This window comes from Ambystoma mexicanum, chromosome 11 (assembly GCF_040938575.1).
Source record: "Ambystoma mexicanum isolate Mex_15411 chromosome 11, UKY_AmexF1_1, whole genome shotgun sequence".
NCBI classification, from domain to species: Eukaryota; Metazoa; Chordata; class Amphibia; order Caudata; family Ambystomatidae; genus Ambystoma; species Ambystoma mexicanum.
The window spans coordinates 658,419,966-658,447,294 of record NC_090934.1 but is presented as its reverse complement, the minus strand read 5'-3'; the positions used below and the strand labels follow the sequence as shown (position 1 = coordinate 658,447,294).

At 43.2% G+C, this 27,329-nt stretch overlaps 1 protein-coding gene across 2 annotated transcripts in view; it reads left to right on the top strand.

Annotated features, from left to right (window-relative positions):
• KIF18A (kinesin family member 18A) overlaps window positions 1–27,329 on the top strand; it is a 375,729-nt gene that overhangs the window by 51,545 nt on the left and 296,855 nt on the right. For both annotated transcript variants that reach the window (XM_069623518.1, XM_069623519.1), the window contains exon 2: window positions 19,348–19,703. In XM_069623518.1, the coding sequence (XP_069479619.1) occupies window positions 19,379–19,703 (325 nt within the window). In that variant the 5' untranslated portion in view covers window positions 19,348–19,378. The remainder of the gene's footprint in view (window positions 1–19,347; window positions 19,704–27,329) is intronic.

The following is a 27,329-nucleotide window of genomic DNA, read 5'->3' as shown; positions in this document are numbered from 1 at the left end:
AATTACCCATAGTTTGTTTGTGCACTCACAGCTGTTTGTGAGTGGTCCTATCCACACAGATGTGGCTGTTCACTTAAAATCTCCTAGCTGGAGATGAAACAGAAGGGGCGTGTTTGAGAGGTGGGACACAAGGAGAATGCTCAGTGACATAAATCCACATGTGTGGGGGACCCAAAGAGAGCTACTCTTAACTGATTTAGGCACAGTAAAGAGATACTTTAGAAGACCAGAGGAAACGGTTTGGGCGGTACCTATGGATCTTTTGTTCCAGAAAACTCGGCACAAGATTGTTCAGATAGTTGAACACCTAACTAAGCACCTTGAAAACAGTTCTGCTCCTAACTGGACGCCAAGAAAGTAGCGACGAAACGGGGTTATAGGAACTGTCCATGTCAAAATAAAAATGACGTGGAAAGCGGCATTCCTAAATGTGTAATTTGGAACTCCGTAATACCCAAATATAGTAAATTGTACTGATCCAATTTTGGGTAAATAAAGGCCCCCACTAAGAATCGGGAAATGGTTCTTGTGTATAGAGGGGAGTATTTTCTTGAGCAAGCATATTTTGTAGAAGGCTGTCTTGATAGTCTCACTGATATGAAAATTCAGATCAAGGCTGAATTGTAAAGAGGCCAAGATTTATTTTTAAATTGTGCACAAAAAGCAAGAGGCAACGCTGAACAAAGCAGGACAACGACAGCTAGCAATGGTGTTTGGTGCATTCATTTTCATTAGAACTGAAAAGCATGGTCAGTTTTGGGAGGATTTAACTGAAGCTGATTTTTTTAGCATCCATAGTTCAATTTAGAAAGACCATTTAATAGATAGGAGACGTTGTAATTGGGTCTATTGATGGAAATGTTGACTTCTGTGTCGGCATATCAGTTGAATGCCAATCCATATCTTGTGAATGTCAAATAAGGGTAGAATGCAGATGTTGTTCAAGAGTGGGGAAAGACAAAAACCATGATGGGACACCTGTGTACTTTTCATTGGAGATAAATGCAAAGCCCCTAGTTTCACTAATTGACACCCAGCTGTTAGGAACAAACAAAACCCTTTAACGCGTGAGGTGAACACCTCGGAACAATAGCAAATCGTGGTCAACTGTGTTGAATGCCACTGGCAGGACAAGCCTAACTAGAAGTGCTGAGTTGCCAGCGTCCGAAGCAGATAGAATGTAGTCCTCCTAGTCCATGAGAAGAGCTGTCGCTGTGCTGTGAGGAATGCCATCTGACAATGGTGTAGAATCCCTGGTTTAAAAAAAAATAACATATATATATATATATATTTTGTATTTTTAATGAATAGAATTATGTGGGTATTTCCATCTCAGAAAGGGAGATCTGCTAACCTGATTTCCCGTTTTAAAAGCTCAATGCCAAAAGAATATTGTACACCTGTGGCCAGCGGGATCGATATTTCCAATCTGGATATGCAGTTACCTGCTCTACAGTGGCACAGGGGGCACCGGTGCTTTCCGACTGCTGCAGTGACAGCCGAGTCTACAGGATCAAGCCTTTGTGAATCCGCTGGCTGTCCCCTGTGGCTATTGTTATCTCGGCTATGCTCTGGAGATCAAACTCAATCGACTCAGCAGTAGACACTGTTGGTGCAGAGGCTTTAACACTTAACTTGTGTAAGTGATATTCAATCGACACTACAGCTAAGTCAATGCCTAGTCTGGGATGCTGAGGAAAACCCTTATTGATGTATTTTTATGTCCAGTTCAGTGCTCTGGATGACAACCCTTGTATAACACCCCCCTTTTGGAATCCCCCTGACCCCACTGAGCCAAGAAGTAGGTTTGTTTTGTAAATTAAAAGGTTTATTTGAAAAATTAAACCATATATATGTCACACTTTTTTATAACAAATTAATATCTGATAGTACACCTAGACATATGATGTGGATCCACAATGGGTAATGTTACAGTGGTACACTTGATTACTTAGGAGTAGTATAGAGGATGGGGTAGCTGAAATGCTTTATGGTTTCAAGGAAATGCAAGGTGGAATAAATGCAGTACAGAAAATAAACTGATATGGTTTCACAAGAGATGTTCACTTTTCCCCTGGTGGCAATTCACCCCCCCTATATGCAATGCAAGGAGATGGAAGTAACACACACAGTCTTCAGGAATACAATCAAATACAATACGGAGCTCAGTTCCCCCCAGCAAGCTTAGAGGAAACAGGTAGAAGTTTGAAACACAGGCCCAAAATGCTTTTAAATGTGATGGCAATGGATGGGAAAATGTGCTAACTGATTTTAATTCCCTCTAGAGATTCAGGGTGAGTGAGAGATGCTTGCTGGTATTAGTTCAGGCTCACTTTAGCAATGCTCTATGAGTTATTACCAGGTTGCAAACGGATTTTAACAAAGGAAAGAATGGAGCTGCTATTTTGACAAGTGGAGAAATTGAGCCAAATCGCAAATAACGGTAAATTTTGCGAGTGCGTAAATCGCGATTGCGGAAAAAGTATAGGGAGTAGGAAGTCAGTTCTAGGTTCTCGTTCCTAGCCCAAACGGTTCAAGAGATACGGACGATTTAATAAAGGTAGATTTTCGGATTTAAAGTAAAACTCAAAATGACAGGTGACAGTTTGCAGCTTTAGAATGACAGATGACACGATTTCTAGGAGGCAGTTCTACTTGGGTTAAAATAGCTTGAATTAGATTATTTTAACTAAGAGATTGGTTCTGCACAGTTCTGCTAGGTACTCACAATATAAATTAGAACTAGGCCTCATCGCGGATCTGGTCAACACGTCCGGCGACGGTTCTGTCTGCTCGGCGGGTCAATCAGGCACCGGTTCGGCTCACAGCGGTCTGGGTCAGCTCTGCTGGTCTAGCCTCTCTGGATACAGCAGCCTCTGGTTCTGGATACTGCTCTGCTTTCCGGTCCGGATCAAGTGGATTCTGGATGTAACACTGCTTTCTGGGTACTGGCAAAAGTTCTTGGCAAAAGAATTCAGACAGCTCGCCCGGCTGTGGAATAGTTTGCAAATGATTTTAAGGATGCTGAGGCCTGCTGAGAAGAGCTCTCAGTTTGTGGGTGTAGGCCCTTGCTTTAAGTTCTGAAGTAAATTTCTGGTCTCTGAAGATTGATGGATGTGAAGTCTGGAGTCTCCCGGCAGAGCGTCCCGCAGAAAATGGAATTTAATCTGTCTACCTGTCCCAGCAGTCTCTTTTTATGTGTTTTGGAAGTGGGTGTGTGCGTGGCATAACTGAGCCTGCCCCTCTCTACTTGTCATTGGCCCAATTCTCCCCTCTCCCATGATTGGGGGAAGGAAATGGATTGTCATCATGATGAGGTCTGTTTATGGGTCAGAGGATCCTCCCCTGGTCAATTTGCCGACAAATCTATATTTGATTCAAATACATATTTCCCAGATGCACAATTTGTTGAAATTACATGTACACATTATATATTCCTTATGGTCCATGCTTGTCCGCCTCTGATCTTCCTGGGGGCTTGCATTCAAAAATGACATTTTGCGCTTTTTGACTGGTTTACCAATATCGGACATTTACCAAAAATTACACACATGTGCGCAAGGAGTATGGACATTATTTGATGAAGTGTCAGATTTTTAACATGCAGACATTTGGAGTGAGACCCTATTTTCCGCTAGCAACCCCCCAGAATACACCACAGGGTCCTAACGCCTCTTAAAACGCGCACAGAAAGATCACAAGAATAATGATATTACTTATATAATTTTGACCAGTCCGCACTATGAGTTATCTATCTTTTTAACTCATGCCCTGGTCAAAAAGGGGTGTGGCTTCCCACATCACATGGTGGAAGAACTGGTTTATCCACTTCCCCCAAGCTCAGCTGGCTCTCACAGGCACTTCTCCCACTTCTCCCAAGAGGAAGCCACTTTACGGCCCCCCCCAATATAACATTTGCCTGAGTCCATTGTTCAGTTTCCTGCAGTCCCCAGGTAATTCAATCAGATAGGTGCCACCTCCTTTTTGTGGGGGCATCAGAATGCAGCCAGGCCTGGGAACACAGCTGTTGATCCAGTTTCAACTCCTGTCGGGGGTAGTTGTCAGGCAGAATCCAGTTTCATTAAGCCAGGTTTCAGCTAAATGTCACTTTTTGTTCCCATTTTCTATATTCAAATCAAACTGACAATTTTTACACATGCAGCTAGAGTGCTGATTCTAAGTTCAAAACTATGACATTTCAACAGTTACAAACTATGTGATACTCAAAAGTAGGTCCCTCATTTAATTTAAACATTTCGATTTTAGTGGTTTTCAGTTCAGTTTAACATAAGCTGCTGACCTCCACAGCTCAGCCAACATTGATTTGGGCTCTTTTTCTTTCCAGATTTTGTATGCACACAAAACTTAATTCTGCCAAATGTCTGCTGGTGTTCAGTGAGATTTTTGAATATCCTGCAATGTTTGACATAGGCATTTTTAGCTTGCATTCAGAGAAACCAAGGTGATTTCAAAGGGCTTTTTAAGCTAACAGGCACTGCTGTTTTTCCTTTGGCACACATTCCACTCATGGCACCCCTGGCCCATCACGCTCGCACTGGTGGGTGGAAGGTTAGGCGACCATTTTGGTGTGCGCACAAACTGCACGGTTCTCCTGGATTCTGGCGCACATGTGGGCTTTTTGGCCATCTTGGATTTTCTAAGCCCACAGCACCAAATGTTGCAGCTTAATGACTCAAACGTGGGTCAATACACCTGACACTTGCTAAACTCGAGGGTTGCCCAGTTTTGATCAGCTAGATCACCTCCAACTCCTGACACCGTATGTGGTGTGTGAGAAGTATGAGATCGACCAAAGATTCCCACCTTTTAACAAGTTGAAATGGAGAATGCCTCACTTTCCCTAAACCAAAGGCTTCCTTAACTACAACTAGAACTAGGGTGCTAGTCATCTGTGTCAAAGTCCAAAGTATATGTCTGTCCTTAGCCCCAAACAAATCTATGCTGGCCCTGCCACTAATAGACAAACGCTAAGGGCCAGAAGAATTTACTCCCTTCTCCTGGGACAGAAATCGCTTTCCAATAAATGTTCTTTCTTAATATCGAACCCTCGAATAGCGTTTCGGTTATTTCTTGCATCAAGACTTTAAGTTCATCTAGAGGACTTTTCTATGTTCTTTTCCTTGTTATTCCTTGCTTTCTTTTTTGTCTAGAGGGATATTGACCCCTGTATCCTGCCTTCATCAAATAAGTTGCTCTATTCCTTGTACTTTTCATTCCACCTCTATGGGATCACTTCTTGCGTCTGTCTGCTTATCTTTTCACTGGGAAATGTGTATTCTATACAGTGGTCAACTTAACTCTGCTCAGGATTGTACAATTCCATGGTTAGAGAGGGATTTAATTAGGGGTGTACCGAATAGTGAAATTACTATTCAGCCGAATAACGAATAGTTGGCTAATTCCATGGGTAGAGGGGGAATGGTTCTGTAGGGATTCTCACTCTTATTGTATTTGATATTATTCGGAGGAGTTTGAGGAGTCCTGTAAGTATTCTCACTCTTCTTGTCAGTACACCAACTGGGGTTTAGTTATCTGCTATAGACGGCCCTCACCCTAGGTCTCCCACTCTCCCGGTTACCTTCCTGGGTTAGGGTCTGTGTCACTGTATTGACGTTCCTTTCTGGGCCTTCTTTCTTTCCCACAGGACAGTTCTTGTGTTGGCTGTAATTCTTCCAATTTCATGTCGGAGTATTTCACCTATGTTGGTATCGGCACAGAGAGGGTTTCTTGTGTTTCTACTCTTCTTGACCACTGTTCGTCAGGCTGTCTATTGGCTTCCCTCCGCTCTTGGGTACAGCTTGAGATACCCCTGTGGTGGATGGTATCGATACAGAGGGTTTCTCTCTCCTCCCATTATCCGGCCACCACCTCTTACAGGCGCATCCCCTCCTGCAACACTCTATCGCCACCCAGCCTCTCGGCCGGCTTCTTCTGTTAAGGTGTTCTCCCGACACCTGTTCCTTCCAGCTTCTTTGCTCTCCAGAGTTCCATGCCCCCCTTTTATTTAGAGCCAGTTTGAATCTCCCGGGTCTCTCGCCATTGTTTTGCGCCTCACATTATTTTCCTAAAGGAGGCTTCCCCAGTTTCCAGCCATAGTCCTTTCTTTACGTTTGTGCCTGTCAGGATTCCATGGCACATTTCTAGATTTTCAATGAGAAATTACTGTAGAAAATCTGTATTCAAAAGAATTAAGTAAACATTTATTTTTAATCTTCATTATTACATTATTAGTAGGAGCATTGGTTGAGTGATGTTTGATTTTGGGTTCAGTATTTTAATATGTCAATATTGTGATAATGTTTTCTTAATGACAACTATATACAGGAAGTGCCAAACTCCCCAAACCAAGATGGAGGTTCAGTGCCACACAAATGATTGGTAGAAAATTATTATGAGGTAGTTTGGAACATTTCACAACATTCTAAACTGCCTTTCATTCCAGTTTCTTTAGAGGAAGGTTGTAGTTTATTTAGCTCTTAGGATATTTAGTATAAGTTATTATAAAAATCCTTTTTTGAGAAGAATTTACAGTGAGTTTAATTTCTACAGAAGTTTCGTTTATGAAGAAGTCCTTGTTGTAACTTCAAGACCAACTTACAAATGAAGCAAGCTAAGTTCTCTAAAGTGAAATGTTTCTATCTTCAATTTATCTCAAGAAGAAGTTTATTTTAAATTCTAAGAAACTGTACTTGTCTGCATTCGATTTTTATGAACATTTATTTGAACTCTACTACGCGCGTATTCTAGGAAAGAAAATTCTGATGTACGTTTATTTTTTCCTCTCGTTGCTGCGTGTGCGGGAAATGAAAGTATGTTTATTTTTTCCTCTCGCGGCTGCGTGTGCCGGAAATGAAAGTATGTTATTTTTTCCTCTCGCGGCTGCGTGTACAGGTAATGAAAGTTTAGTGTAGATGTTTTAGAGCATTTTGGTCAGGATATTTATTGTGACATTTTGGTTCTAATTTAGTTTAATATTTTCACTTATCGTACGCATGTTATTTTAATTAGTATTGTGATGTATAATATTTATAACACGCGTCTCTTTATTTCATTTTACTGTTAAATTCAATCGTAGTCAGGAATCTGTTAGAGTATGCTCGTACGTTCCACTTTAAAGTTTTACTTCCTGATTTGACGTACTAGTGTTGTCAAGTAGCGTTTCTAGTGGCGTCGTGTTGAGTTCCGGCATTTCTCTGTGAATTCATTTACTTTTTGTGGCGCGGCTACTGAGTGTTGCTACGTGTTACAGTGACCGTTTGAGAGCACGGTTTATTTTTGCTTCGTGTCATAATTTCTACTTCGTTCTGAATGAGCGTACGTCGCGTTCTTCTAATCAGCTGAACTTTTCGTTTAATATACATCAAGCCATCTAACCTCCTTGGAGCATCCAAAGTCTACAGTACAGTTTTGAATGATATTTACATATGCAGATACAAGAAAGTAAAAGCTGAAAGTTGAATTATTCAGAAGAGTTTTATTTTACAGAGACTTAAGAACTATAGTAAAACATTTATTCTTCAAGCAAGCCAGTTTCAGACTTTCTACAACATATATTCAAAGAATATCCAAGGTGTTTCAAGAATATTGAATATTGACCTTCATTGTAAAATCTTATTATAAGTTATCAGAAGAACATCTAAAAATACTAAAGACCAAACTATTAATGCCTATCAGCAATCAAGCATAGGCAGCAGGTACATGATAATAGTTTTTGTTAATATTATAAATAGCAGAAGTCAACATACAGGAAAGAGTTTTATTTAATCTGTGTATTTTTTTTTGTGCTTAGATTTCACAGACACACATTACTGATGAAACTTCCTCATTCCAGTTCCAAAGAGTTAATCATCTACCGAGTCTAATATTCTGGGAACCAGTGTTGTGTCTTAAGAAACAGTGAAGATCTGCAGTTGTTATTTTCTCCTCCATTCCCCTTTCCCCTTGGGTTTGCCTGTTGGGTAGTTTTATATTTTATGAACTATTGAGCAGGCATATCAAGGGGGTCTGGTGGGCCAGCATCACTCCTGCAGGAAGATCCAAGATATGGACCTGACAGAATGAAAGGAGGCCACTCGTATTTAAATCTTGCCTGCGTGATGATGGAACCAGAATCGGAGTTAAGTTTGGGAGCCATAGGAAAAATGTTAATGGAGATTAAAGAAGAATTGAAGTTAGCTAAAAGTGAGACAATTACTTTGGGAGTTAAAATGGAAGAATTAAATAGTTATGTACATAGATCAGAGACTCCAGGAACTTCTAAGACTAAAGAACCACCAGTTTTGTAGCCTGAGTTAGGAGTTAAATGGCCAATAGATGAAGTAGAAGAGAAAAAAGATAAGAAAGATATACATTTAACACCAGGAATTTCTTTGGTATCAACCCCATTAGCACCACCAGAAAGATTTAGTGGAGATCACAGGAAATTAAAGACATTTTTAATGCAATGTGAATTACATTATTTGTGTAGACCGGAAGCATTCCCTACAGGAATGGCAATGGTGGCATTTTTAATTTCTTATCTAACTGGAGAGGCGTCAGCATGGTCAGTTCCATTTGTAGAAAGAGGTGCAAGAGAACTTAGGGACTGGAATCTGTTTAAAAATTAATTCCGTAAAATGTTTGACAAAAGAACCTCATCTTTAAGTGTAGATGGAGAACTACTAGAATTACGTCAAGGTAATAAAGAGTTGGTAGCTTATATTACACACTTTAGGTCGCTGGTGCAAGAGAGTGAGTGGCCTGAAGAGAAGAGAGCTTCAATATTCTATAGAGGATTAAGAGAAGAATTAAAAGATGCACTAGCTACAATAGTAGAGAAACCCACAGTTTGTGAAGATTTAATTTCTTTAGTAATACAATTAGATTTGAGATTATTAGAAAGAAGATCAGAAAAGAGGAGACATTTTTCTGAAAACAGAACTTGGAGTAAAAGTGAATGACCCAAAATGGAGCAAAATTCGGGAAAAGAAGTTGTTAAAGGACAAAATAGTGAGAATTTTATCAGAGAACCTTTATCTAAAGAAGAGAAAGAAAGAAGACGTAAAGAAAAACTATGTTTGTATTGTGGAGATGGAACACATTTTGTAGGAAGATGTCCACATGCTCCTAAACGATTTCCTTCATTTCCTGGAAAAGGACAAGTAGTAGCAAATACCATTCAGACAGCAATACCACATATTACTCTTAATGTATCCTTATATTGGGAAGGAAAACTAAGGTGTGGAGGTCTGTCTGTGATTGACTGTGGAGCTACTGGAAATTATATGGATTTAACTTTAGCAGAAAGATTGGGAGTGCCTGTGGTAATTAAGGGAATTCCTGAACATGTGAGGGTGGTGGATGGTACACAGTTGACCTCTGGTTTAATTAAAAAAATGACAGGTGTGTTAAGGATGAAAATTGGTGAAGAACATGGTGAGGAAATTGTGTTTGAGTTAATTGATGCACCACAATTACAAATAATACTAGGAATGCCCTGGTTAACTTTACATAATTTGTATATTGATTGGGAAAGAAGAACGGTAGAGTTCAAGTCAGAAATTTGTAAGGAACAATGTTCTATGTTTTTTCAAGAATGGGATCAGGAAGGAATTTCTGAAGTTCAAGGAGTTTGTTTGGCTGCTGGAGTTGTTAATGAACATGTGATAGGAGCTATGTCTGGTTGTTTACCAGATTGTTATCAAGAGTTTAAGGATGTGTTTGAAAATCAAGTAGCTAAGGAGTTACCCCCACATCGTTCATTTGATTGTAGAATTGATCTTGAAGATGGAGCACCTATACCTTGTGGAAGGGTTTATGCATTGACAGAAAAAGAAAATGAACATTTAAAGGAATTTATTGATGAAAATTTAGCCAATGGGTTTATTAGACATTCACAATCCCCGGCAGCTTCACCATTATTTTTCGTGCATAAAAAAGACAAGACCTTGAGAACATGTATTGATAATAGGGCTTTGAATAAGATCACAATTAAGATAGATATTCATTACTTTTGATATCAGTTATGTTGGACAGAATTCAAGGAGCTAAGATATTCTCTAAATTAGATCTCAGAGGCGCATATCATTTAGTAAGAGTGAGAGAGGGTGACGAATGGAAGACAACATTTCGGACTCGATATGGGTTGTTTGAGTACCAGGTCATGCCATTCGGCCTTTGTAATGCCCTTGCTGCATTTCAATTTTTCATTAATCAAGTTCTTTGAGAATATTTGGATGTGTTTGTTGTAGTATATATAGACGACATCTTAATATTTTCTAAAGAATTGAATGAACACATTGAACATGTTAAAAAGGTATTGACTAAGCTAAGAGAAAATCAATTGTTTGCAAAACTTGAAAAAAGTCAATTTCACACTGATAGAGTAGAATTTTTAGGTTTTGTTTTGTCTCCAGAAGGACTAGAAATGGATTCAGCTAAGGTGAAAGCTGTACGAGATTGGCCACAGCCGACTTCAGTAAAAGATTTGCAAAGTTTTATTGGTTTTGCTAATTTGTATCGCAGATTTATACAAAATTTTTCACAGATTATTTCCCCTTTAACAAGATTGTTAAAGAAAGGAGTGAAATTTGAATGGAGTGATGAAGCTGAGAAAGCATTTGATTTTCTGGAAGATACATTTGTTACTGGACCTATTCTATTACACCCTGATGTTGAACAACCATTTTTCTTGGAAGCGGACGCTTCAGATTGTGCTATGGGTGCTGTATTGTCACAACGTCATCGTGTTACTGGACAGCTTCACCCGGTAGCTTTCTTTTCTAAAAAATTCTCACCTGCTGAAAGAAATTATACAATTTCTGATCCTGAATTAGCTTTTGTTGAATGGAGACACTATCTTTTGGGTGCTCGACACCGGGTCACTGTGTTAACTGATCATAGGAACTTAACTTTTCTTCGATCTGCAAGAACTTTAACACCAAGACAATTACGTTGGTCGTTATTTTTTGCAGAATATGATTTTGTAATTTTGTTCAAACCTGGGCGCCAGAATGGAAAAGCAGATGCTTTGTCTAGGTGTATTCCTGGAAGTTTGAAGAATGATCCTTCTTTATCTATGCCTTTGCTTGCAGAAAACAATTTTGTCATTGCTGGGGTTGAAAAGGTTCAGGATTTTCGTGAGTCAATTTTGCAATTTTTTACTGACGAAGAACTGTTGGTTTGGGTGGCAGAAGATTTTGAACATCACATTAAGGAAGGTTTACCTTTTGTTGGAAAACAGTTGTATTTGCCTTATGAAGAGTTGAGGATTGAGGCATTAAAGAATTGTCATGATTCTCCTTTGGCTGGTCATCCAGGAATTAAGAAAACTTGTGATCTTCTTCAAAGAGAATTTTGGTGGAAGGAAATGAAGGAAGATTCTGAGAATTATGTGAGAACTTGTGATGTTTGTATTCGTTCTAAGTCTGATCATCAGAAAGCTGCAGGATATTTAGTTACACTTCCAGTTCCACCTCGTCCGTGGCATACAGTATCAATGGATTATATTGTGGATTTACCGCCTGACAAGGGTTGTTCTACTATTCTTGTGGTAGTGGATGTGTTTTCTAAGGCTGGTCATTTTATTCCCATCAAGGGAGCGGCTACAGCGACATCGTTAGCTCAGGCATTCCTGCAAAATGTTGTTAAATTACATGGTTTACCTAATCAAGTAATTTCTGATCGAGGATCTCAATTTCTCTCTAGATTTTGGAAAGCTTTTTGCAAAGAGTTGAAAATTGAGATTAATCTAACAACAAGTTATCATCCTGAGAGTAATGGTCAGACCGAGAGAGTGAATCAAGAGTTAGAGAAGTATATACGATGCTATCTTGGTGCAGGTCAGGAGTGGTTGGAATGACTTTGGTTGGCAGAATTTTGCTATAATAACGCTACTAAAGATTCCACTTCTATGTCCCCATTCTTTCTAAATCAGGGATTCCATCCACGATTTTTGAGAGGAGTGGTGTTGGGCGTCTTCATCCCAGTGTATCCTGCCCTTGGTGTCCACTAGTGTCTGTATTAAGCAAATATTTATCTTTGTCAGAGCTGTTGCAGTAACACATGTAGGAGTATTCTGGTTTGAGAGATGGCTTTATTGGATACTTGAGTGAGGTGAAAAGGGAGTCCTTAGGAACGGGAGTCCTTATCCCCAAGGGGTAGATCTCTCCCTGTGAGATCCTGCTTTCCTCCACCTCCAAAGGGAAAATTTCATAGCCGACTCACCTCCTTACACTCAGAAGGAAAAGCTCCCCCCTGGGAGCAGTGACTGAATCCCTAGATTCGTCTCAGCAGCCTCCCCTTTTTTTTAACGAAAACATTTCAGGAATTACCGCATTCCACTACTGCAACCCTGTTCTGAAACTTAATATACTATATGCTATGGCATCTGTGGTTTACATCGTATACAGGCAGGAATGCTGGTGGTAGTGCCATACCTAGCATGGCGGGGACCATGGTTACTGAGGCTGTAGCGTGTTCCTTCTGTGATATCCTTTTAAAAATGTGGGATGCTCCACTCTGGTGTCTGCTGTTGAACAACATGGCAATGGGATTTAATTAGGGGTGAACCGAATAGTGAAATTACTATTCAGCCGAATACCGAATAGTTAGCCAAAGTATTCGGCTGAAGCCAAATAGTTAGCCAAATAGTTGGTTTTCTAAATACATTTTCCAGCACATGAGAAATACTGCTTCGCAGGAGCCAGTGGAGCTGTCTAAGCTGGGGAGAGACTTGTGAAGGATGCTATTAAAATCATTGTTTCCTGCTTGGTACATTGATGTGTTTTTCACTTGTGTGATGCATTACACCGTTTTTGTCATAGTTAATGTTAAAGGATATTTTTATACTGTGCACTATCACCACTGTAGTGGTCCCCTGGTGCTCTGGCAGACCTGAAAGAAAAGGGGGTAGGTTAGGGCACGCTAATAGGACAATGTTGGGAGAAAAAGCAAGGGAGCTGTGATGTGCTGTTGGCAGCTTCAATTTGGTTAACACTGTTTGCTGAGCTTTTTGGTGTGGTACATGTGCTGTTTTGTAAGGCGCTGTGTGGTATGTTTGTTGCGGTGTAGTGAAGTGCGTGCGGGTTGCTGTGGTTTAAGAGGTATGGTAGGGTTTGAGAGGTGTATGAAGAGGGATGAGGTTTTAGTAGGGTTGGCTATTTGCATTGTTGTCTGGAGAAACGCACACTCATTGTTGGTTTTCTGTTTCTAAAGTTTGCCCTGCATCACAGGACAAAAACTTTGATTTCAAAGCTAAACCTATTGGCTTTGGCAATGTTTGTTTGTCTGTCTCGGTGCACTCCCTCCATGTTCTCCAACCAGTTGGCAGACTCTCCCTGTGGGGGCCTTGAATGTCTAGATTTCCTTTTTTAGGTGTCTGTTTAATGGGACACCCTGCATATTGTTCTCATCTAGTCGTAGAAAGATTCCTGGCCAGTGAGAACCCCGAACTCCAGAACTAAGACTTAAATGCTGTTTTATAAAAGAGCCAGCAGTGTGCTGGACTGCAGGAAAAGCAGTCTCCTTAACCAACTCATGCCACTGAAAAACCGGCGAGGAAATAGGTCTGGGCAGAGTGAGTCACATGTCGGGATCACCTCAGAAAGAAGGCAGGGCTGGGATAGAGTCAGTCGCGGCCAGGCTCACCTCTGTAAATAATAAAGCCACTTAGGCTGGGATTGAGAGGGCGAGTCACATTTCACACTGGTACCTCTGGCCAGTGAGGTTGTGGCTAAGTTAGTCATATGTCAATATGCCCACTGACAGCAGGCCAGTAGGGCTGGGCATGAGTCAGTCACAGGGCAGGTGGTTCTCTAGAAGTCCAGTGGGTTTTGTGCTGAGCTGACCACAAGTCGGCCTCAATTCTGCAGTCGCGGTAGGGCTAGAGCAGAGTCAGTCAGGGCAGGCTAATCTCTGGAAGGTCATTATGTCGCGGAGGGTTAGTCGAATATTCAATAGGAGTCGGGCACATGTCTGGTATATGTCACATGACCTTTTACAGCCACCATCTTGCAGCCGAAACTTCAAATGTGTCTGTCCTGGCAAGTCCCTGCACACCAAGCACGAACCCACATTGCAAAGTGCACAGCCAATGGGCCTGTACAAACACCCAGCTTTTCCCAGGGTCTGCCTTTGGTCCTGGGCCCTTCCGCTGAACACCCAGCTGGTCCAGCAACAACAGGGCTCCATGGGTGTCACGTCCAGTTAGCACACACTACTGCTGGCTCGGCTGGGTATAGTGGGGGGGACAGGAGTTCACACCAGGACACGAAGGGTTAACGAGGCCTGCCAAGCCACCGAGGTGGGTTCACAGACCCACTCTAATACCACCTTTTGCCTCAACACACTTTTGTTTAATTTGCTTTTTTCACGCTTACATCACAATGTTGAAGACAAACGTGTTCAGGCACAAACAACTCAATTGTGATGTGTTTTAATTAAATCAGAACAGCTTCACCGCGATAGAAGACTGAAGAAAGTAAGAATACGGGTCGCAACCTTTAACCATTTTTTCGTTATACTCCGGCATTCTGTATTCAGGGCCCATCATATTTAAATGACGCCCCACTAAAACAGAAACATTTCTGGGGTGCGCCTTGTTGATAAAGAACCTGACATATGCCCGAGGCTCCAACAGCACTTCAGTCAAGATATCACTCACGCAGGGCGAAGAGCAGATCAGGGCAGGAACATGACATCAGGCAGTTGGAGTCTACTTCGGAGAGCCTCGGAAGCAACTGCAAAGTGCTGGGCGGTTGGTCTGCAGTAGCCAGTAAGCCATTAGCTTACTGACTAGTGGCTACTGCTGCTTTCCCACTGTCCTACTTTCTAGGATTGGCTATCATCTCTCACACTGAGAGAAGATTGCTAATCATAGAAAGAGGACTTAAAATATTTTGTTTAACTTCGGCTTCGAGTAAGATTTCCAGGTACCTTCGGCCAAAGCCGAATAACTGATTTTCGGCCGAAGTCTACTCGAAGCCGAAGTTTGGTACACCTCTAGTTTTAATGGCTATTATTTATTTTCCATGCTATCAGAAGGCTTAAAGAGGGGGCCTAGTCTGTCGCCTTTCTCTCCTGCCGGCCACACCTTGTGTGTGCTGCAAGGTATTTGAACGCCACGGTTTTGGCTGATCCCTTCTCCTAATTGGTTACACAGACAATGTACCTCTAGGAGCTTTTCACCTTTCTGCTTTTTCCCATAAGGATTGATTTAAGTTTGGGTTAGAAGTACGGCCTGTTACTAAAGCGGTCATAGGCATATACACCTGGGCTTCTACTACCCCATAAAGGTGTTTGTGTCTGGGGTGAAGGGACAGTGACCCAACTCCCTCTGTGAGGGGGGGGGGGTTGCTGTCCCCTTAAGGGAGTTTCGCCTCCAGAAGGGTCCTGCTTTCCGTGTCCACTAGGGGGTGTTAGGTCCCAAAAGGGAGTGGCTCCCCTTGGAGAGAGGTGCCTAGCTCATAGGATTAGTCACAGTTGCCACATCTTAACAGTCCCTATTGCAGTTGTGAGACACCTGAGGGTATTCTCCCAGTAAGACCTCGAGGATCCCTTATTCAGGTGGCCAGGATACCGCCATCACTGGAGGATCACCTGGTTAGGGGAACCCAGGGTTATGCTGGGGGGGGGGAATACCACAGGTGAGACGCTGTATTGTGCCGGAGAAGGGCGAGATATCTATGGCCTCCCTTCCTCCTGTTGGATCTCTCCGATCCAGATCCAACAATCCCTCCGTATGTAATAATTCCTCTAGGGCTCCAAACCCGGTTACACCCAAAAAGCATAACTCCCAGAATCCTTGTTTCACTGGTCTCCATTTGAATACTCCCTATCCGTCTTATTTCCGTTCCTCTGATCATTTTCTGCATTCCCATTCCCAACCTGATCAGACAACACGATTCCCACAATCCCCTTTGTTCATGTCACAACCCCATCTATTCTCGCTTAGCCTGCAAACTCTACCAATCCTTGTCCCTCTGATTGTCATTTTCCAAAACCGCAACCTTTTCTGAAAGAACACTACCGTTCCCACCATCCCCTATGATCTGTTCTTCATCCCGGTTATTCTCGTCCATTACACAAACCTTCCATATCCCATCCCATAGGATACTCTGACATTCCCCCCTTCCCTTTTCCGATACAAATACTTTTTCACACCCAAGACAATGGGCTGATGTGAAACGTGTTTACCTGACATGTCCCGACATAAGGGTCGTGCACAGTCGGGCAATTGACTTAAATCACACACACCTGACGGCCCTTCCTTTTCCCCACAGGGATAAAAGTTGGTGCAAGAGAGCGCAGTACGAGCAAGGCGAGTGCAGCAAACGGCATGACGAGACGGCTACCGCAAGGCAGTTGAGAAGGAGAAAGGCGGCAGGAAGCAAGTGGGTTCCAGACCTGCTGTACCTTCGTGGAAGAGGGCCTAAAACAGCCAACAATAGCACAAGTCTCCTGCAGCAGATGTGAAACGGTACACAGGGCAAGCCTATGCCGAAAAGATGGAGCAAAGGAAGCTGCCACGCCCGTGGTACCGGCCTTAACTCCAGGGAAGCCAAAGCCCAATCGGTTTATCAGTCGGTGAGTCGATGGGAAAACCAATAAGAGCCGGGCTGTGTTGAGTGAGAATCGCAAAGTGGATGTTTTTGAACCAAAGCTGATTAACAGTTCATTCAAAGTTAAAGTGTGAAGGGGAGACCAGCAGAAGAGGGAAACGGGCACCACATGGATGCTAACTCAAGAGACACTGGTCGAGCCCCATAAAAGAGAAACTACAGATACCAGAAGGCCGTAGGAGGGCCGGCGAAATAGGTGAAAGTGGTCATACCGAGGGTCAAGCAAAATCCCAGTACAATCGAAAGACTTTGATCTACAAGCAGGAAAAGGGAAGTGAATCCCACAGCGAAAGTGAACATTGAGAAACCAAGGGAGTTGAATCCCATTAAAGTCAAGAGGGTTCCGAGCCCGACCGACGGAGATCCAGGGGTGAAGCAGTCACCCAAGAGGATAAAGAGGGGTCCGAGCCTGACCAAGGGACATCCAGGGGTGAAGCTATCGCCCAAAATATACTGATAAAGGAACTATGACATATTTTGGAATACGATTGAGAAGGGTCAGCGCCCAGAAGAGGGGCTCGCGGGGTGAACCCATCACCCAGCGAGCATTGGAAAAGAACTTTCATTTGTTAATTGAACTTTTGTTTTTGTTGTTTGAACACGTCAGGTCCTCGAAGGCAAGAGACTTTCAAGTGAAACGAGACTTGGCCATCGACGGCCCTGATAACTGAAATATCGAGGATTAAAAGCTGAACTATCATCTTGTGATAGAAAAGCCAGAAAGTGTGTCCTGAGAGCTGCCATTGGAACTGTGCTTTCGCTCTAGAGAAGCCCGAGACTGTACTGTGCTTCAAGCGCCCATCTTACCCCATGTCCAAAACCTGGGGAAGGGAGACCCAGGCTACTACATCCTGACATATTATTTAAGAACATGTTTCTTTTCTTGAACTATTCCACACCCCTTTTTGTATTAGTTGTGAGGTTGGGCAATAGGTTTCTTAGTATAGGCCCCTTTTGTTTTGACAAAATGCTACTAGGATTACTTTATTTTTCATTTGATGGTTGACGCTTGCTCCCATCTCAGATTCAGCTTTAGAGTAGGCATTTTTCCAACCTGCATACAGCATTTCACTATTCAATAAACACCCTTGAACTGTGATCACTTGTGTCTGTCTTACTTGTTGTCACCATGAGTTTCTCACACAGTGCTCCACTTTAATTCAACGCACACACCCACCCGTTGCAGGGGTTAGTTTGCTGGATTCACAGGTCCTCTTTCATCCACTGTGTCCAAGTAAGATTCCAGTCCTTCCCGGAGCAGCGATGTAACACTTTTTCTTTCAGCCTGATTATCTTTTAGAATATTTTTCATGTAGTTGTGTGCTTGTTTTGTTTGAGTTGATATTAAGATTCAGGACATATAGTCCATCTTTGCCTAATTATATTTCAGTCATGTACTTTATGTATGCTTGCCTGCAGTGTACCCAGAAAAATCCATCTACCAGTCACAGAATGTTGCTGCCCTTTTTCAGGGGTAAAAAATGTAAGTTGCAAACTACCATCCAGCCATAAAACGTTGCCCGCCTTCTCATCAATTTTGCTCCTACACACACACACACATACATACATACATACATACATACATACATACATACATACATACATACATGCATACATACAGGGTTCGAGGGGAGCTAGGAGCTATTTAGCTCTTACTTATAGCATAAAAGGGCCGGTTAGCGTGACACCGACAGATAACGGGAGCTACGTGTGGCTCCCGAGGCCAACCTATGCTGAACAAACGCACCTCTGTGAATGTAACTGGTTTTGGGACACACTATAAATAAACAGTATAACACATCTATATGACATTTAAAGCATAAGGCATAGCAAGTAATGGACAAAATGATATGTTTGACTGCTATGTGAAAGTTAGATTTGCGGAACTCTATGTATGAGCTCCTTGCTTCCCCGTGGTAGCTCCTGGTCACTGGTTAATGCTGGATACTTAGGAGCTGCTTTTAGCTCATTCTTTATCCAATCTTCATTTCGATCCCTGTATAGAGTGCACCATTTCTTCCTCGCCAAGAGTCAATTATTGCTAGCCAATGTCTATTGAGTAAAGATTTGCAATCCTTGCCCTTTTTTATATAATAAAAGTAAAGGGAAAAACGTACCTTGTCTTTTTTTGTGCTGGAAAACGGTATCAAAACATCGGGACTGGAGGTCTGCTTAAAGCCATAATTGACTGCCCATCATTAACTTTAAAAAAAACGTTTCTCTATCCATTTCATGGACTGGACTCCTTGTTAACGGGCTACAAGGCTGATTCAGCACTCTCCACCCATGCTTCTGAGAACATCAGACAGAGAATTGCATCCCGTGTCACTCCACTCCCTGCACCGTCATGTAGGCTAGGTTGGGAGGAAGAAATATTGTGAACATGCGGGTTGGTAATGTGCAGGTCGAGACTGTCTAACCCCTTTCCCCACCAGTCAGTCTCTTTTCTCCAATGAGTAAGTTTGAGAAAGTACATTGAATGAATTTCAGTGGTGCATATTTGTTGTTAATGCTGAAAAACTGACTATTTTACTATACAGTTGGACGATGAGACCACCCCTACACATGTTGATATGTTTCCTTAAATTGTGCATGCATCCTTTTATTTAGCACCACCTTTTTCCATGCTTGTATACTTGTGCGTAACTAGAATCTTAAGTAGGTGTGATGTTTAAAACATTTTCTAATCTGTGTTCATTTTGTAACTGTCGCTCTTCATTTTTCACAGTCCAATTTTAGGACCGTAAACTGAGACAACAATGTCGGCCTTGGATGACGATGTTTGCAGTCACGTAAGGGTTGTTGTCCGAGTTCGCCCAGAAAATCAAAAGGAAAAAGAAGGCAATCATCGTAAAGTTGTTCATGTGGTGGACAGGCACATGTTAGTTTTTGATCCAAAAGTGGAGGAAGTTAGTTTCTTTCATGGAAAAAAGGTGGTGAATCGCGATATCAATAAGAAGCAAAATAAGGATCTGAGTTTTGTTTTTGATGCCGTCTTCGATGAGAAGTCTACTCAATTGGAAGTGTTTGAAAACACAACAAAAATAGTGATTGATGGCGTTTTGAATGGATATAACTGCACAGGTATTTCATTTTTTGATTCTCAAGCATGGATTGTGATAGCCACTTTAAAATGTTACCACTAATGCGTTAATCGTTAAAGCAACACTGTTTTATATTTGCTAGATGACAGATAAAATTAGGCAAATGTGACAGCTAATCAAGTATATAAATGTTTGTTGGCATATAAGAATAGTAATCTTTATTGCTTTAGCCATAAAACAGTCACTCCAAATTCAAAAACCACCTCACAACAGTTTCTAATGTAATTTTGTGTTTAAGTGATGCTGTTGCACAATTAGTCCCCTTCCATTAATTTTCATTGTGGTTTTCTATGCAACATTGATACTATATGTTATGTTATTGGTACTTGTATAGTGCACCGTCACCAACGGAATTGGTCCCCAGGTGCTCTGGTGGATCTGTAAGCAGGAAGGGTAGGGTTAGTCGGGAGGAGGAGAGAAGGAGAGTGGGAGATGTGGTGTGCTGTTGGCAGCTTCAGCTCGGTATACACCCAGTGCTGTGCTTTGGTGCTAGTATCGGATCGGATGAAGGCCTCCAGTGCTGTGGGTGAAGTTTGTGTTGTTGATGTGGTGTGGTAAAGTGCGTGTGGATTGCTGGGAGAGAGATGGTTGTGTGTGGGTTTAAGTAAGCAGAAGATTGAGGGTTGGGTTAGTGGGGTCTGTATCCAGGTTCAGGTACCTACCATTCCGTTAGAGTTGTATACCTGTGGGTTCGGATGTTGCTGTGGGTTCGGATGTTGCTGGTTACTGGTGGCCGACTCGATTTGGTGGTGTTGCGCTGGTCCAACTGTATCCTATAGAGTATAGTATGGATTGGTGGGTGCGTCTGAACCTAATCTTCAGGTGTGGGACTGGGTGGGTGATATCTATTCTTAGGTGATCTAGTGTGATCCTGGTTGGTTAAGGCTTTGAGTGGTTCAGGGTTGCGGTCATGTTGAAGTGTTGTCCTAGTGGATCCGTCTTGGTGAGCGTGTGTATTCAGATGTTCGTATCCTTCGGTCATGACTTCTTTGATTTCCGTGGGGTGAACATCCTTGAGACTGTTGTTTGGTTGTAGTTTGTGTGTGGTGGAGCATTGTGCTTCCTGCTTTGTATTGGTGGGCCGTGTGTAGTCATGAAACATTCTGTTTCTCACCCATTGCCTTGGGCCCGTGATGCAGTGCTTCCTTTCCCTCTCTATGATTTGTTCTAAGGGCTGATGGGGAAGGTCATAGTTGGGTCCATGTCCTCTTGATGATTAGTTCTAGTTTTTCTGTCTTAGTTTGCTATGTTTACTGTTTTTGGTCGTATTGCAACTGTCTCCCGTTTGGTCCTTTAGTATGCAGTGGGATATTTACCTCAGCTTTTCCCATTGATTGATCGGTGCGTATCGTGGGCGCTCTACATTCCTTGGTGTTTTTTGGTATCTCGGTGCCCCTGTGGCCAGTCTTTCTAGTTATGACGTGAAGAGCCAGGTTTTGAGTAATTTCCTGAATAATAGGTGGTTTCTAGTGTTACGTATGTACTTTGGAAAGTCGTTCCAGGTTTTCGGGGCTTGGTGAGAGAAGGAGGATCCTCCAAGTTTTCTTTTGTTGTCGGGCTTCGGTTCCAGACAGATGTCCATGCTTGATCTGAGCGTTCTTGTTGGTTGATGTATGCACAGTTTGTCTCTTAGGAACTCGGCGCCTTCGTTGTGTACTGCTCTGTGCGTAATGCACATTGTTTTGAATTTTATTAGTAGTTTTATTGGTAGCCAGTGTAGTGTTTTCAGCGCTGGTGCGGTGTGTTCTCTTCGGGGTAGTTTCAGAAGTAGTCTGGCTGCCGCGTTTTGAATGCATTGTAGTTTTTTTAGGAGTCAGTTCAGGCATGCCTAGGTATAGGCTATTGGCGTAGTCTACTTTGGACATGACGAGGGCGATGATGGTGGTCGTTTTGTTGGCGAACGATAGGAACAGTAAGATTCTCTTTGCCGCTCGCAGGAGGAAGAAGCATTTCTTGAGGAGAGCGTTTACTTGTGGCTCTAGCGTGAGATTATTGTCCATCAGAACCCCCAGATTTTTTACAATCGCAGAGGGTGCTGGGTTAGTCCGGAGTTCCCTTGGCCAAGGGATGAATTGGTTTTCTCCTCCATTTTTTGTGACCATCATTATTTAAGTTTTGCCTGGGTTGATTTTGAGGGAATTGGAGTTCATCCAGAAGAATACATCGCGGAGGCAGTTTTCTAGCGTTGTTTCTTTCCGGGTTGCCTTTTATTTTGAAGATTATTTGTGTATCGTCAGTGTAGTTGTAGCAGGTGAGGCCGTGGCTTTTGATGATTCTGATAAGTAGATAGAGGCAGATGTTGAATAGTAGCGGGGAGGAGGATGATCCTTGTGGTACTCCACAGGTGGAATCTCTTGGGCTGGATTTGAAGGGTTTCATCCATTCCGTTCTGTTTGTTAGGAAACATTTGATCCATAATAGGGCGGTGTCTGTTATTCCAAGTGCTTCTAATCTCGTTATGAGGGTGTCATGGTCGACTGTGTCAAATGCTGCCGATAGGTCTAGGAGTATCAAGGCAGTGCTGTTGTCCTAGTCTGCGTTGGTTTTTAGATCGTCCCATATTGAGAGTAGAGATGATTCCGTTCCTCTCAGTGGTCTGAAGCCAACTTGTGCCTGGTCTAGTAGGCCGTGCTCTTCTATAAACTCTTGGGTCATTTAGTATATGTACGTTTCGAGCAGATTGGCTGTATACGGGATGTTGGAGATAGGTTTGTAGTTGGAGAGGACCTCTACGTTTCCCGCTGTTTCTTTGAGTAGTGGCCTGATGGATGCAGTTTTGAAGGCTTGTGGCACTTTCCCAGTTGCGATGGAATGGTTGAGGATGTTCCTGTGATATTCCATGGGCGCTCCTTTTTTAAGAATTGATTTGTATATGTCTGGTGGGCATGGGTCATCAAGGGATCCTGAGTTGGTGCTTTCATTTACCAGTTTGACGAATATCTCCACTGATATTTCTGGAAAGCTTTGTAGTTTGTTTGGGTGCTCCTCCCGGGTGTAGGTTGGGGTTGTGGTCAGATCAGACGGTCTGCTTTGAATGGTTTGTTGGATGTTAGTGATTTTGTTTTTGAAGTGGTCCGCGAGGTTGTTGCAGAATTTCGTGGACGGAGTTGGTGTGTTGTTACATCCTGGAGGGTTTTCGATTTCGTTTGATTTTGAAGAGCTCTTTTTGGGTGTTTGGTGCTTCGAAGATGCGGTTGTCATAGTGTTTCCTCTTTGCTTTTTGTATTTCCTTTTTGTAAGCCCAGTTGTGTTGTAGGAATTTCAGTTTGTTCGCCGCATCATTTTGTTTTCTCCAATCAAGTTCTAGTCTTCGTTTTTATCTTTTCATGGTGCACAGTAGTGGGGTGAACCATTTTGCCATCAACCGTTTATTTGAAGAAGCGATGGGTTTTTATTTGGCTATGTTGTCTATAGTAGTTCTAATCCAGGAATGCAGCAGGGTTACCTTTTTGTCCAGTTCATGAATGTTGGGTGTGGTTTGTTTAGCTCCAGGAGTTCATGCAGGTTGGAGTTTTTGATGGTTCTCCAATTTCTTCTCATGGTTTTCGTTGTTTTGTCCGGTTGATTGTTTGTTGGCCTGGTCATTTTGATTACGAAGGGGATGATGAGGTGGTCGCTCCAGGGTATTTGAATTGGGGGTGCCGTGGTGAGGAGTAGTTTGTTGGCGAACATTGCGTCAAGTGTATGCCCTGCTGAGTTGGTTGCTCCTTTGACTAGTTGTTTGTAGGTTCATTGCTGCTAGTTGGCTGGTTAGCGATTTTTGTATGGTTGTGCTTTCTCCTTCAAACTGTAACGCTCACCTGAATCCCTCGGAGGCGCAGGACCGGGCTGGGAGATTTCAGTGTCTTCTAGGGTCACGCGCAGGCCTCTGGTAACACCCTGGATGGGCCCTCTCCTCACCGTAATTTTGACCTGGAGGGTGAGGTGTCTGCAAGTAGGAGAACAAGGGGTTAATGTATGTCTGATTGGCCAATCTGACTTTCCCCTTTCTGGACTCCCTACGTTATCCGTAGGCTGAATGTGCTCACCTTAGATAGGTGAAAGCGGAGCTCTCCATCCTGCGTCTGTGCAGGGGCGCTAATGCCAGTTGCTTCACTGGTTAATAGCCCAGCCTCTTGATTGCAGAGGATGAAGTCGGGGAGCAAGGCCGTTGTTAGCCGCACGAACGGTAATTGCTTGAATATGGAGTTTTATTTATATGTCCACTTAAATGTCTCTTGCCTTTGCAGGTCCGGTATGCAGATAAGGTAAGCGAGAAGAATGACGGAGCTCGTGAAGGCACGTAAGCAAAAGAATGTTATTCGAAGTTAAATGCACTTCTTAATGTCTCTTTTCCCTTTTTCAGGTAGCCGTAGCAGCCGGCGTTGGAGATGGACGCCGAGGTACGTGCCGGAGTATGGGCAAGCAGATTACAGCTAGAAGGCACGTGAGTAGTGATGGCGTACAGTGCCCCTAATGATGTCCTTCTTGTTTTTGCAGGTGCGGTTAAACAGCGCTTGGCGGAGATCGAGGCGTACGTGGCACAGGTAAGCAAAATTATCACGGAGGTTCACTAACCAATGTTCTTTGTTTCCGCAGGGTTGCCGGAGTATGAAGAGTGCGGTACGCGGCCTCGGAATGCACCGATGGACGAGGCAAGTGCAGCGCTGGTTTTGCCTTGTCCTAACCTGGTGTCCTTGTTCTCTTTCAGACGCTGCTGAAGACTGAAGACTGGTTTTCCGGGAGGTAAGACTGAAGATTTCTTGTTCACAGATGCAGAAGCTGAAGATTCTCTGGAGCTGACACGGTGAGCGTCCTGCTGCTAGTGCAGAATAACGCGAAGCACGTTGCACTGATCGGGTGTGGTTTAAATAGGCCACTGGAGTGCTTAGGTGTCTCCTTCCACAGCCTCGCCCAGGCAAGAAAGAAGTTCCAGCTTCCAGAACAGTTCCAGTATCCAGTCCCAGGGAGTGGTGCTGGCCACACCCAGAAGGTAAAGTAGTTCCAGCCAGGAATGGATTAGGATATCATCCTACAGGTAAGTGAGCAGCATGGTCTGCAGCAGGTAGGTCCACCCAAGCACCATTCCTCTCAATATGAGCCCAGCGCTTCCTGTGCCGGGACTGGGTTCCCTTATGAGCCTGGCGCCACTGGCGCCAGGACAAGGTCCAAAAGGCCCCTGTGGGGACCGACTGGTGCCTGGAATGGAAGTTGTGACCCTGCTTCCAAGGATGTTGGGCTGGATCTGACTCTTTGGAGGCAGCGGTCATGACAGCACCCCCCCCCCCCCCTCAAGGCCCCTCCCAAGCTTGTCTTCTCCGGAGGCTTTGGCTTGTTGGGAAAAGTCCAATGAAACTTCCTGACTAGACGAGGTGCATGGACATATTTTGAAGGCTCCCAAGATCTCTCCTGGGGGCCAAATCCCTTCCAATCAATCAGGTAGTACAGTTTCGATTTGGAAATTTTGGAATCCAAGATGTTTCGAATTTCAAATTCGAGTTCTCCATCAACCTGGATTGGCTCTGGAGGTTTAGTCAAACGGGTTCCGGGTTGCATAGGTTTTAGGAGAGAAACATGGAAAACAGGATGTATCTTCATCCGAGTAGGTAGTTCCAATTTCACAGCCACCGGATTTATCATAGCCGTGATCGTGTAGGGTCCTAAATACATTGGGTTGAAGGTGCGTGGTCCTTTTAGGGATAAATGCTTAGTGGACAGCCAGACTTGATCTCCTACTTGGTATTGAGGGGCCTCTTTTCGATGTTGATCCGCTCCTTTCTTATACATTTCCTTGGCTCGTTGAAGGTGGGCTGTGGCTTCCTTAAATGCTTGAGTTATTGTCGCATGCAGATGGTCTACAGCGGGCGTTCGGAGAGCTTGAGGTGGATCCAAATTAGAGGTTCGAGGATGAATCCCATACAGCAGAAAAAAAGGGGTTTTTCCAGTTCCTGAATGGATTGAATTGTTGTAGGCGTATTCAGCAATCCAAAGGACATCCTTCCAAGTGCCCTCCGATTGTTGCAACATGCAGCGTAGATATTGTTCCAGAGTTTGGTTAGTCCTCTCAGTCTGCCCGTCAGTTTGGGGGTGATGGCTGGTGGAAAGTCGTACATCAATTTGCGCTAAACGACAACAACTTCGCCAAAAATGGGAAATAAATTGGCTCCCTCGATCGGAGATTAACACTGAAGGGAAACCGTGCAACCGGACGATGTTTTCAAGGAATTCTCGGGCCAAAACGGGAGCTGTGGGTAAACCTTTCAGTGGAATAAAATGAGCCATTTTTGAAAAAAGGTCCACGATTACTAGAATTGTGTTGTATCCGGAGCAGGGGGGTAAATCCGTGATAAAATCCATTGAGAGAGTATGCCAAGGGCATGGTGGAATGTCTATTGGATGTAGCAGACCTGCTGGTCTTTCCTTCTGACTCTTGTTTTGTGCGCAGATGCCGCAAGAAGCCACAAAATCGTTAATATCTTTCCTCCAAGATGGCCATCAATAATGTCTTTTGATTTTCTCTAAGGTTTTGGCAACTCCCGGATGTCCTTCTATTATAGAATCATGGTAGCAGGTGATGACCCGCTTCTGTAAGTCAACACATGGCAAATATAGTCTTCCTTGGAAATACAATAGATTCTGATCTATCGTAAAATCTTTTCCTTTCAGTTGCCAATTCAATGAATCTTCAGGAGTTATTAGTTGACTGACTTTCGCTTCGATATCTTCAAGGGATAGCGTGTTGATTACTCCCAGTATCTTTTGTTCGGGGATTATTGGTACCAGCTGTGGATTAGCTGTGTGTTCGTCTACCCCTATTCGGGAAAGGGCATCTGCTTTTCCGTTCTTATTGCCTGGCCGATACGTGATCACAAAATCAAATTCCGCAAAGAATAATGCCCAGCGGAGTTGTCTCGAAGATTGGGCCTTGGCTGACTTCAGATACTGGAGGTTACGATGATCAGTGATTACAGTGACAGTGTGCCGGGCTCCCAGGAGATAATGCCGCCAGGCCTTAAAGGCGGACTTAATTGCCAGAAGTTCTTTGTCCGTAATTGTATAGTTGATTTCGGGGGCCGAAAATTTGCGGGACCAAAATGCCACAGGGTGTAATTGGTGTGTTTCGGGATCTCTTTGTGATAGCACAGCCCCCATTGCGAGGCTGGATGCGTCTGTCTCGACGATATAAGGAAGTTCTGGACGAGGATGCTTTAAGCCTGGAGCGGAGATAAATTTGGCTTTCAATTCTTGGAAGGCTTGTTCGGCCTCTGGAGTCCACTCAAATTTTTTATTCTTTTTCAGAAGGGCCGTGATGGGTTGAACTACTCGAGAGAATTCTGGAATGAATCTCCGGTAAAAATTAGCGAAGCCCAACATGCTCTGTACTCCTTTCACGGAAGTTGGGGACGGCCATTTGGTGATAGCGTCCACCTTTCTTGAGTCCATGTGAACTCCATTGGGTGACAAGATGAACCCCAAGAATTCGACTTCCTTTACATGAAAAGTACACTTTTCCAATTTAGCAAACAAACTGTGTTGGCGAAGTCTCTGTAGAACCGCTGTGACATGTCTTCGGTGATCAGCTTCTGAGGATGAGTATACCAGGATGTCATCGATATAAACAATTACG